This window comes from Nannobrachium achirus (assembly GCF_963921795.1).
Source record: "Nannobrachium achirus genome assembly, chromosome: 19".
Lineage (NCBI taxonomy): Eukaryota > Metazoa > Chordata > Actinopteri > Myctophiformes > Myctophidae > Nannobrachium > Nannobrachium achirus.
Window position 1 is genome coordinate 14,265,376 of NC_137826.1, and position 20,791 is coordinate 14,286,166.

The 20,791-nt window shown below is 42.0% G+C and overlaps 1 protein-coding gene across 1 annotated transcript in view; it reads left to right on the forward strand.

The window, feature by feature from the left end:
- The first annotated feature begins 246 nt into the window (after nucleotides 1-246).
- LOC308303876 (protein Aster-B-like) overlaps nucleotides 247-20,791 on the forward strand; it is a 30,122-nt gene continuing 9,577 nt past the window's right edge. Inside the window, exons 1-12 of the mRNA XM_080748392.1 lie at nucleotides 247-1,284; nucleotides 3,302-3,386; nucleotides 5,220-5,323; nucleotides 5,590-5,685; nucleotides 6,108-6,188; nucleotides 6,587-6,702; nucleotides 9,384-9,564; nucleotides 14,983-15,154; nucleotides 15,698-15,841; nucleotides 17,186-17,304; nucleotides 17,850-17,992; nucleotides 18,662-18,765. Coding sequence (XP_080604518.1) covers nucleotides 1,126-1,284; nucleotides 3,302-3,386; nucleotides 5,220-5,323; nucleotides 5,590-5,685; nucleotides 6,108-6,188; nucleotides 6,587-6,702; nucleotides 9,384-9,564; nucleotides 14,983-15,154; nucleotides 15,698-15,841; nucleotides 17,186-17,304; nucleotides 17,850-17,992; nucleotides 18,662-18,765 — 1,504 coding nt within the window. The 5' untranslated portion in view covers nucleotides 247-1,125. The remainder of the gene's footprint in view (nucleotides 1,285-3,301; nucleotides 3,387-5,219; nucleotides 5,324-5,589; nucleotides 5,686-6,107; nucleotides 6,189-6,586; nucleotides 6,703-9,383; nucleotides 9,565-14,982; nucleotides 15,155-15,697; nucleotides 15,842-17,185; nucleotides 17,305-17,849; nucleotides 17,993-18,661; nucleotides 18,766-20,791) is intronic.

A 20,791-nucleotide genomic window follows, 5' to 3' on the forward strand; every position in this document is an offset into this window, starting at 1 on the left:
AACTCTAGTAAACCCAGTCTCCCCCTCCCTCCTTTCTCTCCCTACCCACAAAAACACCCTGGCCCCTCCCACTCCACTATCCTGGTACTAGAGCTGTTGTCAAACAATCTAGGCAGCCAGTAAGAGAGAGAGAGAGAGAGAGAGACAGAGAGAGAGAGAGCACCATCTCCACGTTTACACTGCAAACTTTTCAAATAAGTCACCACAACTCGTTCAACTGGAGGCTGCTGCTGCTGAATGCAGTGGACCTTGTGGTGGGTCTGTCTGGGCAGTCCGGGGACATCTGGAATAATGCCGTGTGGTGGTGTTGGGAGCACTTGATCTGAGCTGATAATGGTGCTATTTGTGGATAACTGCTATTTGTGGAATGACACAAAGAAGAGTTTTCTCCGTAAATGAACGTCCTTTTTGTTTTGCTGTTGTTTTTTTTTTGTTTTTTTTAGTATTCCTTGGATTTTTGATAAGAAGAGGACTACAGTTTGACATAAGAGAGCTGGTAGTGGGAGTCTGCTTCAGCATGATGCTGCAAGAACTCCACCGGTGTTGAGAGGGGACTTACGATTCTTAAGCATATAGTTTTGTACACTAAGAAGTGTTTTTTACCCCCCAGACACAATTTCCTGTGGATATTAGACTGATTGCAGCTCTATCAACATTTCCTCACCAGTTCTTCATCTGGTTGATCCCTGACTTGAATCAAGAATGGTTTCTGAGCTCATTCCAACGCCAACATTCCAACTTTAGAACTTCTCCTTCTAAAAGCGAGATCCTACCTGGTCACAGACCATCAGTTCCGTGCTCAGCTGTCCTGTCCATTTAAATATCCTTCAGACAAAGAGGGGGGCCTACTGCCTGCTCAGAAGGACGCTCCCATAACATAGTGTGTGTGTTAAGATGGGAGTTGATTTTTATTCTGAACAGGTGTCTATTTATCCTCAATCCTGTTACTCCAGTTCCCCGTGGTTTTGCGCGACAGGACGCACAGTATCTGTTTGTGAATGTTCAGCGATGACGTGAGTTACCGGAGCTCTCCCTAGGATGTAGAAAAAGAAGTAGCAGCACAAGAAGAGACAAAAAAAACAGGATAAGAGGAAGGACAAAATAACAAGACACATTACAGACATCATGGGAAGTCATAATGAAAGTAAAGCAGCGTCAGCCTTGGACACAGAGAGAGATGAAGACAGTCTGTGCGACTGGGAGACAGTGGACATATTGCAGCCTCAACACGAGCAGCTGAGCTTCTGGGAGGGCTGGGACTGGGATTCAGAGGATGTCCCCGCTGTAAGTCTCCTCTGTCTGGGGTCAGGTACAGGCTAGCGGTGGCAGGAAATAACATTTCAATCAATCCTATTTTAGTGTGAAGGCAGGAATTGTGTGTTTAAGAAAAACATAATAATACTGTAGAACATTGGTTCTCAAAGTGGGGTCCCGGGGACCCCCAGGCAAAGGCAGGGGTGACGGAGTTCCAGGGGGTCCCCCAGCAAAAGTAGTTAATGTAGCACAACAATCATTTTAACCACTTTGTGCCACGCTGTGAGCTTGTACATCTGCTTATTCTGCTATTTTAGAAATATATCAAACATGTTTGGACTTTTCTGAATAATTTGTAATTGTTTTAACACAAATCTTCTCTTCTGGTTTGACAGTATTTTGGAGTGAAGTGATAATAGTGATAACAAGTTCTCTAAAGGGATGCGGGTTAGACACTAACTTGACCTTTTAAACACCCCAAGAGGTGCAATGAGAGTGGGTTTTATTATATTTTTGGAGCTGTGTGAAGCACAGGCTCCCTATACGTGGCTGTGTGGGTCTGTCTGTCTGTGTGTGTGTGTGTCTGTGTGTATGTAGCCTGAACTTCCTAAACTTCGGCACGCTACTAGTCCCACAGTTTTGCCACCACACACTCGCGCCATATGTCAAATCGACCGGCTTACTCGGGAATCGTGGGCTAGTAACTTGCTAAGAGAAAGGTTCAATAGTTTAATTGATATTAATTTATTAGTGAATTAATTTTCCCCATTGACTTATAATGGGAATCGCAAAAACTCACATTCAATTATTTGTCTCTCGCAAACCATAGGGGCTAGAGTTTCAAGACTTGGAGAGGAGGTTCATAATGATTTCAAGGATTAAATAAAAAATCACACCCGTGTGAAGTGGAGCTGTGTGTGTGTGTGTGTGTGTGTGTGTGTGTGTGTGTGTGTGTGTGTGTGTGTGTGTGTGTGTGTGTGTGTGTGTGTGTGTGTGTGTGTGGATCATGTGTACCGACATTTGAAGAAAATATGTAGGAAAAGGAGCAAAAAGTGTGTTTTGGAGAAAATTCAAGATGGCGGAAAATCTATCATGGCGCAAATGGGCGTGGCCTATATGGGGAGATGCGTCATGACCCAAGGAATCCAGGGAAAAAAGATTTTTAATTTTCCGTCCTACGGTTCAAGAGCCAAAACGTAAAGCATTTGGCCGCATGGTGGCGCCATAACACCCCACTTTACGTTTTGGCCTGTAACTCTTGAACCGTAGGTCGGAAAATTAAAGATATTTTTTCCCTGGATTCCTTGGGTCATGACGCATCTCCCCATATAGGCCACGCCCATTTGCGCCATGATAGATTTTCCGCCATCTTGAATTTTCTCCAAAACACACTTTTTGCTCCTTTTCCTACATATTTTCTTCAAATGTCACAAAAATCGGTACACATGATCCACACACACACACACACACACACACACACACACACACACACACACACACACACACACACACACACACACACACACACACACACACACACACACACACACACACACACACACACACACACACACACACACAGCTCCACTTCACACGGGTGTGATTTTTAAACTGTTAGGCATGATGAATATTAATTTCATCATGTAACCCTATAACATATATACTCCCTCATTTTCTTTCCTCTGCAGTGCACCAAATAACTTTGCAAAAAATACCCGGTCTACAAGCTTTTGCATCACGTCTTGTGAGCTTGTAGATTGGCTATTGTCGCCAAATGTTTTTACCCCAGAATAGGGACACTAGGGTTCAAGTGGTTAAAAAAATTATATAAACATCAATTAATAAAAAAAAAAAACATAACAAAATATGATCCCAATTCTCTCCAACTTTCAAAGGAGTTGGTCTGGTATTCATCATGAATGTTTTCATCCCTTGCTTGGAAAAGTGACTGACGAGAAATCCATCCTAATTGTAAAATGCACATTAGGATGGATTGAACACACAGTGAGTGCTATTGTATTTATCTATGACTGTTTCTCCTCTGTAGGTATTAAGTCCCACATACAAGCAACGCAATGAAGACTTCAGGAAGCTGTTCAAGCAGCTGCCGGATACGGAGCGGCTCATTGTGGGTGAGTCCAGACAAGACGAGTAGTGATCAAACAAAGCGCTGATCTTAAGCAGTTCATGAACAAGTATCAAGTCTTGTATTCACTTCTAATTCATGGCCCGCCAACTCCATTCATTGCCTCGGCAGAAACTTTCAATCAGAAACTGCCTCATCTTAATAGCACTCCTGGGCTTCCAAAGTGAATCCAAACCACTCCAGTGCTGAGAGTTATTAGCATGGAAACCAGGCAAATCTGCCAGTGCAAAAAAGAATTATAATAAGAAGAAGAAGAAAAGTCCTTGCCTGGCCCTGCTTGATTGTGATTGGATTCTTTTTAACCCGCTCATTGGAAATGCAGGTTCCACACAGAGTTTTCCAGACTAATATCTATCATAAATCTAAAATATATAAAAAAGATGTGTTTAAAATAGCTTAAATAGGACTGAAGTCGTTAGTATATGTTTTGTAATAATAATACAAAATCTACAAAGCAACTAGTAACTTAAGTTTTCAAATAAGTACAATATTTGCCTCTGAGATGTAGGATGAAAAGGAGAAACTGCAGTAAGGTAAAAAAAAAAAAAAAAAAAAAACTCAAAATTGTACTCAAGTAGTTACTTGCATGTACTTGCATGTAGTTACTTTCCGCCACTGCTTTTCAGGATTCAAATTCAAAACAAAGGTTTTAAAAAAAAGTAGCAGATGATCTAACGAGCTCAAAGCATGTCGCTTCGCGCAGCATTTCAAGCTCGCGAATCTGCTACCTTTGATGCTTTTGTGTGATGCATACATGATTATATATAGGTCGTTAATTTACGAAAACAAAACAGAAAGGAGATAGGAGGCTTCTGCCCGACAGTAACCATAAGTATAATGTGACCCCAGAAACAGTTGCCATTCTGTTGACCTTTCCAACCCTCTGCCTACTAGACCAGGGGTTTTCAACAGGGGGCCCGGGACCCCTAGGAGGTCCTCAGAGTTACTACAGGGGGGCTGCCAAATCTTTGTGTGTTATGATCATGTTTTTTACATTAACCACTAGCATCCCTATTCTGAGTGGCATATTAGCCAAAAATAGCAGATCTACAAGCTCAGCGCTGTGAGCTTGTAGATCGGCTATTTCTGGCAAAGAGGTTGGGTGTAGACGGAAAAGAAGAGCAGTAGAAGTATTGACGGTTCAAGTGGTTTAATGTCTGAAAATACACAATAATCCAACATACGCCGATGACAGTGCTGTCAAACAAGTCTACGCTGTCTAAGAAATCTATGAACATTTTTAATTTGCAACACAATTGTATACAATATATATAGGCTCTAATAGGGATGGGACGATATGAAAATTTCATGCCACGATTATTGTGATTTACGATATTATCGCGATAATCAAAATCTATTATCCCGGGGTGGAACATTTGCCCAAAAATAGCAGATCTACAAGCTCACAACGCGTCGCAATGCGTTGTGAGCTTGTAGATCGGCTATTTTTTGGCAAAGTCATTTGATAGAGAGCGAAAAAAAAGACTATCAAATACGTATATTATAAGTACATTTTACCAATTATTTAGATGGTCTAAGTGGTACCGATATATGCAGCTCGGCAAATAAAAGTTGAATTAATGCCAGTGCATGACGGAGCACAATATCACGATAAATGAATCTCCAAGATACAATTATCGTGAGTGTTTTTTATCGCGATAAATGATAATATCACGTATCGTCCCATCCCTAGGCTCTAGTGGGTGTCCCTGCTTCATCTCTCTCTCAGCTAAGGGGTCCTTGGCCTGAAAATGTTGAAGACCCCTGCACTAGACCACTCCTGTGTCGTTGACCTTTTCTGACCTTTGACCCCCACCAGACTACTCCTGTGCTCTGCAGAGAGACATCCTCCTGCAAGGTCGCCTCTACCTCTCCGAGAACTGGCTCTGTTTCTATAGCAACATCTTCCGATGGGAGACCCTGGTGAGCATGCCGTTTGATGTAGTCAGCGGTTCTCAAAAATATTGAGTTAAAAAGGTTCACTTTAACAAATAAAATATATTAGACCAAATATTTGTCATGATTTTTTCAAAAATAGCAGATCTATAGAGCACTCTAAATAGCTTGTGTTGTTTGTGAGATAAGTATTGATTGAATTTGCTCACACCAATTTTCAGTCTAACATTTCAGCTTCAGTTGCTCCTCAAGCCCCTGAACTGACAAAATCCCATACCTTTTTCTCTGCATAGCTGATGGTTCGGTTAAAGGACATTTGCTCCATGACCAAGGAGAAGACGGCTCGCCTCATCCCTAATGCCATCCAGCTGAGCACCGACAATGACAAGGTATTTACTATTTACCACTTTAACCCTGGCCTCCCACTTTTGGGCATGTCATTATGGGGCAAATAATTTACAATTTACATTAACCCATATAAGGCCTTTAAACCATTCTTTGAAAAACACATGTTTCTAAGTCAGTGGTTCTCAAACATTTTCATGTCAATGGACCCTCAAAATCACATGTATTTGGCCGCGGACCCCATCTCAATATATGTTGTTCCAGGGACCCCCAAAAGCAGAGGTTTGAGTTTGAAAAAATATATATTTAAAAGATTTGCTAAAATGTTCAAGGTTTTTCAAAAAATAGCAGATCTACAAGCTTGCAGCGCGGCACTTGGTGCCGTGCTGTGAGCTTGTATATCTGGTATTTTTAAATAGCTAAAGTATACAATAATGGGTTAAACCGTCCTCCTGTCACGTTTCAGCACTTTTTCACCTCATTCGGAGCGAGGGACCGGACGTACATGATGATGTTCAGACTCTGGCAGAACGCGCTGCTAGAAAAGGTGAGATTGATACATTGTTAATCACTGATGTATATTTTGAAATGAGTTTGAAAAAAGTTTCAAAGTGTCATTTATTTTCCAATGTCTTTCCATATTTTATACTTTGGCTATTCAGAAATAGCAGATGTACAAGCTCAAAGCCAAAGTATTTGATACTTTGGCTGTTAAAATATCACGTTTAATTTGTGATATTATGTTTATGACTGATTAGGGGTTCTTGGTTTACCTGTGATCATAGATTACCGAGGTGCATACATACACTGTCTCTATGCAGTTGATGTATGACCTCGTGTTTACCTTGCTCTGGATTAAGCGCGGCTGCTAAATGTCTAAATTGTAAATTGTTTACGAAACTCGTCCTCCCTCGCCTCCTTCCCCACCTCCTTCCCTCTTATCAGCCTTTATGTCCAAAAGAGCTGTGGCATTTTGTCCACCAGTGTTACGGCAATGAGCTGGGCCTGACCAGTGAGGACGAGGACTATGTCCACCCGGACGATGACTTCAACACCATGGGGTGAGTCTCTCTACCGCCACAATGTGCCTATCGTCTCTGCCGGGTGGAAACCTCATATTCAAAAAGCATCCGCTACTTTTAGTGCTTTTTGTGTGACGCTGTAGTATGATCAAGTACGGTATTAATTTACGTGAAAAAAGAAGAAATAAAAAGAAACACAAAAAGTTAGAATATGGAGATAAGAGGTTTCTGCGTGACAGCGATGATATGTTTCATGTCATAGAAACATGCCACAATCTTTTTTATTCAGTCACCGTGTAGTGGTGACTTTTTCTTTTTTCTGTGGGTGCGATTCCTAACCTGTGTGCCACTGCCAGGGTCTGACAGCGCATCGCTGGTTCAAGTACCGATCCCGACGCCTTTGCTGCATGTCACTCCCCATCTCTCTCCCCCTTTCCTGTGTCTACCTTTTTACTATACTATCAATAAAGGCAACAAAAAAAGCCAAAACAATATATACTACGTTAGATCCATTGATCCAAACCAGAACACAATCAACTGACTGATCATTAAAAGTAGCTCTGGAAATGCACGCTGCCCACCAATCTGCCCACTCAAAAAGGCAGCTTGATAGGCTTCCATAGCCTCGCAACAGCCAGACTCAGTCTGGGACCTGGCCATAGACAACTCATTACGCTGACTCATTACGATGACATTACGATGACGTGACGTAGTTAAAAGCTAGTCAGCCAAATGAAATATCGCCATATACTGTAAGTGATATTACACTAATTCTATACGTGTTCTTGAGGTAATTGTTTATCCCCCAAAATAATGAAGGCTAATTTGCCCCTTGGGATACACAAATAAAATTATCAACCAGGGGCCCTCGTGGGGGTTAATCCGTCCCTGACAACATGTTTCCACCTCGAAAGGAAGGTATTCATCAGGGCAAAATGACCAACAAAATGTTGAAGATTTTCAACGTGATTGATTTTGATTTAGAAGGCATTTGTAGAATCGACCTCAGGTCTTAAACGGGTTAATCCATGCATGCTCTTTGAGTCATCAAGCATATTAAAACAGGGTTCCCACACATTTTTACCAATTAATTTCCAAAACTTTTCCAAAACTTTTCCAGAATATTTAACCCAATTTCCAGGACTATATAACAATAATTCAGCTCAATAACAAGTCGCTTACTCGTATGCGCAATGCCCAAAGACAGGTAGTGTATGCCAGTGGTTCTCAACCTTTTCAGGCTGTGACCCCTGAAATAATCATATTTTAACTGGGGACCCGGCACCCTGACGAGCACTAAGAGTTGAGGAATTTTGTATAACACGTTTCTATTGTGAAAATAGCCGATCTACATGCTCACAACACAACGCCTCGCATCGAGCATGTAGATCGGCTATTTTCACAATTTCTGCCTCTAATCTATCTATAAATGCGAGAAGTCTCTACGTGCGTGTCTGTCTGTCTGTAATCCGCGTATCTCGAGAACCGTTCGTCCCACCGGCTTCAGATTCGGCACGCGCGTCCCCCGCCGCGGCACGGAGTGCAGTGCCGGGTCTCGACCCGACCCGACGCGCGGTTTTCCCGAACCGGCGCGAAACGTTTGGAATCTCCTTATGCGGGGTTGATTGTTGACATCAGGCTGTTCCGGAGGAAATCGGCGAAAGCTCTGACTCATTGTGACATCACTTCATAAAAGGCTCTGACATCACCTACGCCACATGAGTCAACAAAAAATCTCTGTGAGTGTGTATGTATGTATGTAATCCGCGTATCTCGAGAACCGTTCGTCCCACGGGCACGCGCGTTCTCCATATATGGGCATAAAATGAATGCCCCCATATATGGGCATAAAATGGATTGCAGACAGACAGATACAGATATCTCCATATATGGACATAAATGGACAGAGGCAAACAGATGGTCAAAGATCTCCATATATGGGCATAAAATGGATGCAGACAGACAGATACAGATATCTCCATATATGGGCATAAATGGACACAGGCAAACAGATGTTCAAAACGGGTCCTATGACAACAGGTGTGAGGTTTGCATTAAAGGGGGAACCGGCACTGTGTCTGCAACACAGTTGGAGGCACAGACAGATACTCCATATATGGGCATAAAATGGACGCAGATAGACAGATATCTACATATCTGGGCATAAAATGGACCCAGAACTATAACTGCAGTGATCTCCATATATGGACATAAAATGGACGCCGACAGACAGACAGACAGATACAGATATCTCCATATATGGGCATAAATGGACACAGGCAGACAGATGGTCAAAACGGGTCCTAAAGGGCGGGGCATTCATTCCCTATTTACATTGTTCCGAGTTGGCCAGTTCGCCGACTAGACGCTGGGCCGCCCGCTTCTAGTATTTGACAATTTGGCCAATGTTTAATTTATCATTTCAGAGGTATTAACAAAATCAATAACCAAAGACAATGCATAGCTATTTTTTCCAGGACCTTCCATGACCCTTGATCAATTCCAAAACTTTTCCATTACTGGAAAAAATGTTTTCTAATTTCAAAATATTTCCAGGAATTTCATAACCGTGGGAACCCTGTTAAAAGCCCACACATGATCCAGACACCGCCCTCCCTCCCTCCCTCTCCATGCCCATGCATGCGTGCAGCCCCGTGCGGGGCGCTGTGCATCAAGCTGGTAACCTTGACCTACAGCTGCTGTCCTTCTCCGTGGTGCAGGTACTGTGAGGAGCTGCCCGTGGAGGTGGACGCCAGCGCCGAGCACAACACGGAGCCTGGCAGCGCGTTGGCCAAGAGCCTGGAGGCCTCCAGGCCTGACATCAGCCCCTTGCTCCCCCTCATCAAGACCTTCCCTTCGGACACCCTGCTCGACCTGCGCGGCACCGAGCCTCCACTCCCCGTGAGTAGCAGACCTAGCATTGTTCCCAGATGTACGATAATTATCCTATTTGTACGATAATTTGACCTTCTGTACGATGTACGATCAATCCTAAAAAAATGCACAAATGTATGATAATTTTGGTATATCACAAAAAAAAGAGTGTGAATTTACTGAATGCCCTGGCTGCTGATCCAGGATCCAGTTTGGCTTCTCAAAGTAAGTCAGGAAATCAGTCAAACTGACCCCAGAGCTGTATTCGGAGGCATTAAAAAGGCCATTCACGTCTTTACAGTCCAGTTTCAGGCTTTTATTTGTGAAAGGTCCAGGAAGTTTCCTGCTTCCACGCAGCATATGATGTGTTTTTGTCACGTAGGAGTCTGAAACAAGGTTGTTTCTTACCCTAAATACGCATTTCTTTGTGAAATTACTTATTTACACATGTGATTTCTCTTTTTTGGCTGTGTACGATAGTTTTCTTCCAAATACGATAATTTGAAGCCTCTGGTACGATAATTCAACATTTCCCATCTGGCAACACTGAGCCCTAGTAATCAGGGGTCATCAATATGTGGACAAATGTGTCCGTGGCTTGTCCGTGGCAAATTTTAGATTTTCCTTTTTACACAGATTATAATGTTCTTATTTTGATCATAAGAAGACCCAATTACTGAATGTCAAGTCTCCAGGTTTACTTCACTGTTGCATTATCAGTGATGTTACTAGGTTTTCAATGTAATGGGTCCCGGGACCCATAGGTGGTCATTCAAATGGGTCCCAGAAAAGTTTTATGAGTCCTCAATACAAGGTTTTCGAGCGCTGTGAGCTTGTAGATCGGCTATTTTCAAAATGTTTGCCTATTTCTTATACCGGTATTTATTTTACAATTTGGCTAATGTTTGTTGTTTGAACTTAGAACTAGGATTTCTAAATACACTAGGCTACAGACACCCATTTAATTTTATTTATATCACTGGGACCCCAATTTATATTAAATGTTAAAATACTAGAGTACAAATGGAACAGGTCCATTTGGTTCCATTTGTTCACCGAGTTACAGACCCATAAAGTTCTATTTGGTTCCAAACTATCATTTATCTGGGGACCCCCTGGAACTCCCTCAAGGACCCAGGACCCCACTTTGAGAACCACTAGTGAAAATAGTTTTTAGCTGTTCCAGGTTTAACTGATAATAAATCTTTACAGTGTTTATCTTACACAATACATTAAAAAACGAATTAAACTATCTAAACTAATATAGCAAATTAAGTAGAAGAAGTAAATTATTTTAACATGGACTCCAATGGAGGCGCATCCCCGGGACCCCAGGACCATGACATGAATGAGTCCCTGGGCGACTTGAATGAGTTTTTGATGCAGGATGCGCACGTAATGACATCACTGCATTATTAGAAGTCCAACTTCTAATAATAGTAATAATAGTAATAATAGTAATAATCCAAGTAGTGGTTCTCAGATGTTTTATTTGTAAGGACCCCATAACAGGTTAATTTGGTTCCATTTGAACACTCTCAGAGTTACAGTCTCATTATATGTAATTCAGGGCTAGCTCTCTATGTGTTTCTGGTAATATTATTGACCAATAATTGTGTATGTCCGTGGCACAAAATTGAATTTTGACAAAAATATCCACCACAAGCCAGCATGACGTAATAATAATCACCTTATTGCAATTACTTTTCTTTATCGCAACAGTTCTTCAGAATCATCATGATCATGTAGAAATATGTTGTTTTTGTGCTGACAAACCTTGAGAACCCTGGTACAGAACCAATACCACACTGACCCCAGAACAGCCTAACAAGACCAATATCCAGACAGTTCAACCAACTGAACCCAGTACAGCCTGCCCTGACATTGATACAGACCTGGTTAGAATGCAGTCCAGTAGCTGAAAACTGCAAGCACATGCAGGAACTAAGCGCCCGTCAGGTCTCATGTATACACCAAGCCCCCAGAACGGCTTGTAAACATTGAAGCGGCCGCCCTACTGGCCAAAGCTGGAATTTCAGGCGGGGTGAAACATACATGCACGAGCATAAGAGCGCGGCGCTGGGGTCTACAACAGGGTTCAATGGACATCGACGTCGTTCGTGACGTCATTGGTCTCTAGGTAGAGACCAATTTCCCCCAGAATGCACCTGGATTAGCTACATGCTTGCATGTAGCTATTGCTTCAAAACGCCACTGAGCACTTGCATTGAAATGATAGCTGGGGGCGGGTCTGGTCCGCTCTCTATTATATATATAATACTCTATGGTATACACAGATAGGCCTGTAAGTGCCATTGGTTCCTGGGTGTAGGGGGATGTGCGTGGCAAATGTGTCCAAAAATGTGTTTGAAAAAATCGGCCTGATGGTGGCGCTAAATGGGACAGATCCATGTTTATGACATGAGTCTAGACATACTGTGTAGCGCTTTGCGTGATTTTAGGGCAAAATCTGTAGTAGCAGTGTCCAAAAATGTGTTTTACAAGAATCGGCCTCGTGGTGGCGCTAGAAGAGAGGAATGTGAGAAATGAGGGGTGGAGCTTGTGGTTTGGCAGCCAAGGAGTGTGTGCATTGTGCAAAGTTTGGCATGGATAGGGGCAACGGTGCCAGAGATATATGAGTAGGGGGAAAGAGTGATGTGATGTGACGGACAGACTGACAGCCAGGCTTGTCAACTCTCCTGGATTTCCCAGGAGTCTCCTGGATTTTGAACCCCTCTCCTGGGAGTCTCCTGGATTGGCAAATCTCCTGGATTTCTCCTGGATTTTGTATCAAACTCCCAAAATTCACCAGAACACAGGAAATGACATCTACTATGTTAAAACATTTCTGGGGGAGGACCCCCAGACCCCCCGCTTTAGGGGTGGGGGCAATGCCTGCATATTCACTTAAGTAATGACTTAAAGATGAGAAATCATTATTAAAGATGTCCTTTTGCTTCAGTCATCAAATCTGTACACCATCATTTGGCATTTTAAGGCTGAAATTGTACCCATGCTAGTAAAGCAAGCCTGATAAATGTATCAAACATGCACAAAATTCAACAGAACACAGGAAAATATATCTATTAATACGTTTTGGGGAGAGGACCCCCCAGACTCCGGTTGGGGAGTTCCGCGCACCCCCCAAAAATAAATCTCCTGGATTCTGACAGTCCAATGTTGACAACCCTGCTGACAGCTGGTGGAGGTTTTGATAGTAACTGCGACCGGATGGTCGCAAAAACACACATACGCACTTGTTGCTTGCTTCATGCGAGTTGCTTACCTATGGTTGCTAGTATGCTAGGCTAACGTTACAGGTAGGCTACGCTAAAAACAGCTGACATTGAAACATTATAAAATACATTGACGTTGTTTCATCATTTCCACTCACCTTCCTCTAGTCTCTTAAGTCAGTCACTTCAGTTCCCTGTTCTTCATTCCAGTTAATAAGCCTTGTTATGTTCTTCCCTTATAATGTCGCTTGTTGTCGGACGTCACGAAAACTTGATAAACGTGGGAACATGTTGTTGCAAACACTTCTTAAGCCACTACTCGACAGATAAACTGCGTCACTATAATTTCATCTTTTTTGGTAGCGTTTATGTTTTATTGCTGCTGTGAGTGTGAGCGCAGGATAACTGTCCATTCAACTCTCTGTGTGTGTGTGTGTGTGTGTGTGTGTGTGTGTGTGTGTGTGTTTGCGCGAGCAGCTACCTGCTGCTGCACGTTTGAAAGAACAGCTGTTTTGAGCGTGTGCAATGTGCATGCATGTAATCTGAATCCCCAGAAGTTCTTATTTTTCTCGCCACTAGGGGGGAGTATTTAACATGTCAAACTTTTATTTCTACTCCACTGACTACATCCCAGAGGCATAATGTACTTGTCTTTTACTCCACTAGGCTACAATTATTAAACAACCTACCTTATCTACTAGTTACTTTGTAGATTTTGATAATTATTAGCCTACAAAACATACATAACCCTCTTCAGCCCTAGCCTATATTCAATTGGGGAATTGAACTCCCTGCTTTCGATTACACTGCAAGAGATGTTTTTTGAGTTTTTTGATACATTTGACAACTTTGACATTCTACATAATAGGCTACCCTACTTTCTGCTTTTGGTACTTTTTGATTGATACCAACACGTTTGTACTTATTACAGACTTTTACTTACTTATGTTGCCGTAGGCCTATTGATATACTTTATTAATAATAATATTTAGTCTTGTCTTACTTCACAAACTAAAATGAAGACAGATTTTAGATTTTATTTTGTAAATTTTATTCATCAACGAAATTGCATGATTTGTTCCCAGTTATTGTTTAATGCTCACTTCATACTACAACGGTACACAAATGCCTAAACAATAGCAGATCAGCTAAATTAGAAAATGTATTTTCTAGGATTGATAGGGGGAGACCCGCATTGTTACTGAACAAAACAAACTACTATATTCTGATTACTATCAGAATGTAGAGCTTTATAACCTTTTAGCAAAGACTTTTTGTTCTAACCAAAGCTTAACACTTCACCTCTTAGAAGTTCTCTTTATTATTATTCTGCCTGATGAGAAAAAATTACAAAACATGCTCAGTAAATGATATTATATACTCTTTTACTTCTCCCACGAGGCCAGAGAATAACTCATTCCTAAGATGGCCGACCACGTCTGGACATGATCAAAGTTGTTATTCACTTTTTGACAACTTGTTTAAGTCACTTGGAGGCTCGCTGTGTCCACAGGTCAATGAGGTCATGTTCCTGACCAGTCTCACTCAAGTATTCTATTTAAGTTGTTCTCAAACTCGTATGTCCGAAACTGTTAATTTTCAGGATTCAAATTCAAACGCATCAAAAGTAGCAGATCTACAAGCTTGAAACGTAGCAACGCGTTTTGAGCTTGTAGATCTGCTACTTTTGCTGTTTTGAATTTTGAATCCTTGGGAAATATGAGGTTTCCAACCAAGCTAAATGATGGAGAGTTGGTAACCAAATAAACCCTTATTAATAGATCCTTAAAAGTGTAAAATTAGTTACACTCTTGAAAGTGAGAATTATAAAATGAAATACACTCTTGAGAGTGTAAAATGAAACCAAATGGACTGTTACAGGTCCATTTGGTTTCATTTTACGCTCTCAAGAGTTACATTATTGTTAAACATCTGCATTAGAGAATGTAGAAGAATTGTTATTATGTTGGCCTGTTATCCCTGTTATCCCTCCTATGGTACACAATGGAATTGTGGACACCATCTTATCCAATGGCAAGAAAATCTTAGAGGTTTTGGGTCTGAGAGGCTAAATGTCATCAAAATTAATGATGGCCCGCAGCTCAAACACTGAATCAATAATGGACCTTGATATGAGAAATGATGGAAATGGAAATGATGTTTTCTCCCTTGGCAGAAGCTAACTAAAGCCTATTATTTCTTTCCACAGTGTGATCTGTCCCCAGAAGAGTATTTTTCCCCCCCGGGCCCAGACAGTGATCTGTTGAGCCTCCCCTTGCCTGACAGCTGTAGCGGCCTCGCCCCTTCGCCCTCATTGGACCTGAACGACAACGAGGACCTGCCCACCGAGCTCAGCGATTCGTCCGAAACGCACGATGAAGGTGAGTGTCGCCTTCAGAGAGGCAGACCACATTATGTGTACGCACCAAAGCGCACAATCGCACACGCACACACAAACATTACACATGTACTGTACATATACTGTGCACCTAGCCCACTCTTACCTGTATTCACACACACTGCTCCTTGCCCTTACAGGTTGTTACTTGTATTAGTTAGGCCTGTTACAATTATTACACAATGGCCAAATTTCAATTATTTGAGATAATCGCAATATATTTTTCATAATATCATAATCGTCATAATAATTTCCAAGTTGAAAAATATGTTAAAGTTAATTTTCAAAAATAGCGGAAATAGCTCAAAACGCATCACAATGTCACACGTTTTTACGTTATTTGTCATATCTGCCCCGTGCACCTTTTTGTTTATGAAGCATAAAAAGGCCAAACAGAAAAGTAATTTGTATTCATGACTGTTCCAACGTACGACGACTTTAATGGATTTGAGGTCCAATTTATCGTCAAGTAAAATGGCACAATCGCGACAGCCTTATTAAAGCGAGCGTGTCTTCGTTTGAGCAGGTGAGATCGAGCCATTCCACGAGGACCTGAGCGGTCGGCAGTACATCAACGAAGTGTACAAGTTCAGCGTGGACAAGATGCACAGCATGCTGTTCACAGAGTCCCAGTTCATGAGGGACTTTCTGGAACGCCGACGGTTCTCAGGTAAAATCCATATAGACAGTATAGTTCATATCATTGCTGACGGGCAGAAACCTCTTATCTCCATATCGTCGTCGTCGGGTAGAAACCTTGTATGTCCAAAACCGCTTGTTTTGTATTTATCATTTTAGAAATTATTTAAACTAGTGAAAACAGACGATCTGCAAGCACAAAACGCCTCGCAGGCGTTGTGCTTGTAGATCGGCTGTTTTCACTACTTTTGTGCGACGGCCTTGTATGATGAAGCAGGGCTTTAATTGGCTTTTTTTTATTAACACCCCTTGTTGTAGTTGATCATACTGTAGCCTCGCGTTGCCAGACACAAATCAGCCGGTGCAAAATCAAATTGTCCTCGGCGCAGTGTGATAGATTCTGACCACGCAAGGCTAAACATATTGCAGCATTTAACCGATTAAAACCAGGAAAGCATCTGCTTCATTTTAGATTTTAGCTACATATATAGAAAAATGTTAGCAACATTGTTCAGAAAACTCTGGGGATATTAGAACAGTGGTTTAGAACAATGGCTCTCAAAAGTAGCAGATCTACAAGCTCACAGTGCATCACTTCTGGGCTGCGAGCTTGTACATCTGCTATTTTTGAACCTTTTTGAAAAAATCTTTAAAGTGTTGAATAGAATAATAATGTTAGTAAGAATAAACAAACACAAACATTTTGAATAATGTAACACAAGTATTCTCTCCTGGGGGTCCCTGGCTCAAAACATTTTCAGATGCATTTATGTTGCGCTGTAGTACGATCAAGTGGGCATTGATTTACGGGGAGAAAAACACTGCCCGATGCCCAATGTAATGATAAAAGTAAGCCATTTACCATGAGAGGGAGTGGGCTGTTGGCTGATAAACAACCCTGAAACAGTGGTAAATCAGCCAACAACCCACGAACCTCGAATGGTATTGCTTTTCTACCACTTCTACCATATAAATGAAAGAAAACACAGTTGTAACTTGCAAGGTTATTTAGTTACAATCATTAATTGTTTCAGAATACACATATACTTCAGCCACAGCATATAGTCCCATAAACAACAATGATTGCAGCCACATTCACTGGCCAAAAAGAAACAAACAAAACAAAAAATAAATCATAACCTAGGCTACTTGTCATGATGTCGATTCACAGTTATTGACACACTTCCTGAAAAGGTGCAGTTATTGAAATAGTTGGAAATGTTACAACTGCAACACAACAGTGGGTGGGGTCCATGAGCCAACTCAAGGTTGTTGACTGATTTACCACTGTTTTAAGCCAATCAGAATCCAGTATCTGAACATGTGACCCCAAAAAGTGGTAGAAGCTACATTTTGATTGGATGTTCCCATGCAGACGTGGTGTATCACCCATGGAAGAAGGAGCATGATGGAGACCAGACCAGAGAGATCATGTACACCATCGCCCTCACCAATCCCCTGGCTCCCAAAACGGCCACCGTCACCGAGACACAGGTAGCCCCCCCCCCCCCCCCCCCCTTGTGGCTGAGTTAGGGTTAGTCTAAAAATATAAAACTAGAACACATAGAATCTAAAAAATATATATCTAGAACACAGAATTCATAGTTCTAGAACACATAGAACCTAAACATATAGATCTAGATTAGAACAATGTATAGATCTAGAACACATAGCGCCACGTTGTCTGTGGGTGGCTTTGTTAGTTTGTTAGTCCGTAGCATGGCTATACCGCTGGTGACCATTAGTAGGGCCTCACGCACGCACATGCACACACACACACACACACACACACACACACACACACACACACATGCGCGCAACCCTGAAATGAACTGCTACACACACACGGCCACACACACACACGGCCACACACACACACACACACACACACACACACACACACACATACACACACACACACACACACACACACACACACACACACCACCGCTCACTTCAAACTTGGGTTTGATTTTTTTAGATTTTTTTAATTAGGTATTTCCATATTGAGTGCAACTGTATTTGTGGTCTCCCTCTAGACTCTCTACAAGGCCAGCCAGGAGAACGAGTGCTACATCATCGATGCGGAGGTGATCGCCCATGATGTCCCCTACCACGACTACTTCTACACACTCAACCGCTACATGCTCACCAGGGTGGCCAAGAACAGGTGCCGGCTCAGGTGAGGAGGAGGACGGATATTATTATTATTATTATTATTTATTTTTTGCTTAATTTGTATTTGCAGATTTTCATTTACTCAAGTTCTGAGTTAGTATCTCCATTACAAATATCTCCTCCACAATGTTAACTCTCAAATACCTGGAACGCGCCCGAGTCGCGTTAGATTTTAACCACTTTAACCATCATTGTATGCTTTAACCTTAGAAAAATAGCAGATATACAAGCTCACAGCGCGGCACCGAGTGCAGCGCTGCGAGCTTGTAGATCTGCTATTTTTGAAAAATCATGAAAATGTGTGAAAGTCTTTGAATATCTTTGACCCGATCTTTGACCCGACTACTAAATCCTTCCTATAAATCAGCTGTTCTCAAACTTTTTCATGTCAAGGACACCCAAAATTACATGTATTTGGCCACAGACCCCCATCTCAAAATATGTTGTTCCAGGGACCCCCCAGAAGCAAATATTTGAGTTACAAATGTTCGCTTTTAAATAGATATATTCAAAGAAAATCATGATTTTTCAAAAATAGCAGATCTACAAGCTCGCAGCGCGGCACTCGGTGCCGCGCTGTGAGCTTGTATATCTGCTATTTTTCAATGGTTAAAGTAGTCAATAGGCCTAGGCCTAAATGGGTTAAACCACTGCTGTTGTGTGTGTGCTGTAGGGTATCCACAGAGCTGCGGTACAGGAAGCAACCCTGGGGTCTCATCAAGGGCTTCATTGAGAGAAACTTCTGGAGTGGTCTGGACGAGTACTTCAGACACTTAGGTATGTGACGTATGACTATGTAACCAAAGAATGTGATGTATGACTACTATATAACCACAGAGAGACAATGTAATAACTCACCTTAACATTTGCTTAAACCAGTAGTTCTCAAACTTTTTCATGTTAAGGACCCCTAAATTGATTGATATGACCCATGATCTAAAAAAAATCGTGCCAGATCGGTGGAGTTATAGGTAAAAACACAAATCGGCCTGTTATAGCACCACCATGAGGCTGATTTGAAAAACTTGAAGTGGTATTTCTTCCTCTGCCTAGTGGGAATGTGCGTGCAAAATGTCATGGAAATCGCACTCTGTGTTCATGATATGAGGCATTTTGTTCAAAACGGAGCACTCCTGCAAACTTTGCTAAGCCAATTTTAGCCAATCAGGAAGGAATATGAAACCTGTTTTGGGTGAGACCCGTTTTCTTCAATGACTATAGAGATACTGTGTACTGTTCACAAAAAAAGTGTTTTGCACAAACCCACCTCCTGGTGGCACTGTAACAGGCCCATGTGAAATATTGGGGGCAGAGGTTCTGCTCTGGCACCCAGGGAGTGTGCGTGTGCAGTTTTGCTACCATCGTGCCAACAGTGCCGGAGATTAGCTGTCCACAGATGAAAGGGTCCTTCCATCTGTGAACAGTCTGGACACGCACACGGACATGCACGCACACGGACGGACAGGGACGAAAACGTTCAGACAGTCTCGGCCATGCCTTTCGGCCTGGCGGAGACAAAGAGAGCAGACATGCACACAAAGTAAAATCCTTCAGACTTATTATAACCCTGGGAGTTAACCACTTTAATCCTGGTAAGTTTTTAAAAGATTTCAACAACTTATTTAAACCCATTCCCTGCGAACTTAAAATATGGATGTGCGCTAATACTGCCAGGAATATCATTAATTTTTCAGATCAACATTACGTGGCTTTGAATGGCTAGAGGCTGTGTTGGATTTAATATACCACTAGAGCGCGCCAACGATAAACATATATCTATGCTTTTCAAGGATGGAGTGATCACGTGGCCATAGTTGGCCTACTGCGTCCGTTAACATGGGCCTGGAGCTAACCATTAGCGTGGGTCCGTGTGCGCCACACGCGCGCTTGATGGTGTAAATTTTATGATGGCCCATCGGCTGGGACATGTATCCACGCCACAGACACTTCAAACCGGGTTAAAATCCGACGTAATGACGCGGCGTTATGTATTGTAGTTAGGGATGCCCCGATCAGGGTTTTTTTGCTCCCGATCCGATACCGATCAAATATTATTGCTTCCGATTCGATCCCGATCTTTCCCGATCCGATCTTTTGGCAAGGCATTAAGAAGAAAAAAAAAATCTATTCATTCTATCACTTGGTTCTCAACCTTTTCAGGCCGTGACCCCCAAAATAATCATATTTTAACTGGGGACCCCCGACCCTGAAGAGTTGAGGAAGTATATTTTGTATAACACGGTTCTATTGTGAAAATAGCAGATCTACATGCTCACAACGCCTCGCAACGCGAGGAGTTGTGAGCATGTAGATCGGCTATTTTCACAATTTCTGGCTTTAATATTTGACAATTTGGCCAATGTTTAATTTGTCATTTTAGAGGTATTAAAAAGTCCTTAATTTTTCACTTTCGAAATGTGCAGATACCCTCTATACACTTAAACTTTATGTTGATTTGTTTACTGTTGAGAGAGAAAACAATGTTGCACATTAAGTTAATCATCTGGGGACCCCCCCAAAATAATTTGAGGACCCCCCTGGGGGTCCCGACCCACAGGTTGAGAACCACTGAGCTAGTTGACAGTGCAGAGAGACATAATTGCCTTCCTTTGATCCATTAGCAAGGGGCCAATTACTACTTATTGGCATCAGCTGCCAGCTGTACACAGAGTCTGACACAATCACCTTCCCTCTGCAGTGCTCTGTCTGTCTCATTTCTCCAAAAGCCCTTGAATATGAAATGATTAAGGATTACTGTGATTATGGTAAGCTTACATTTCATATCGCATTCACCTTACCTGTA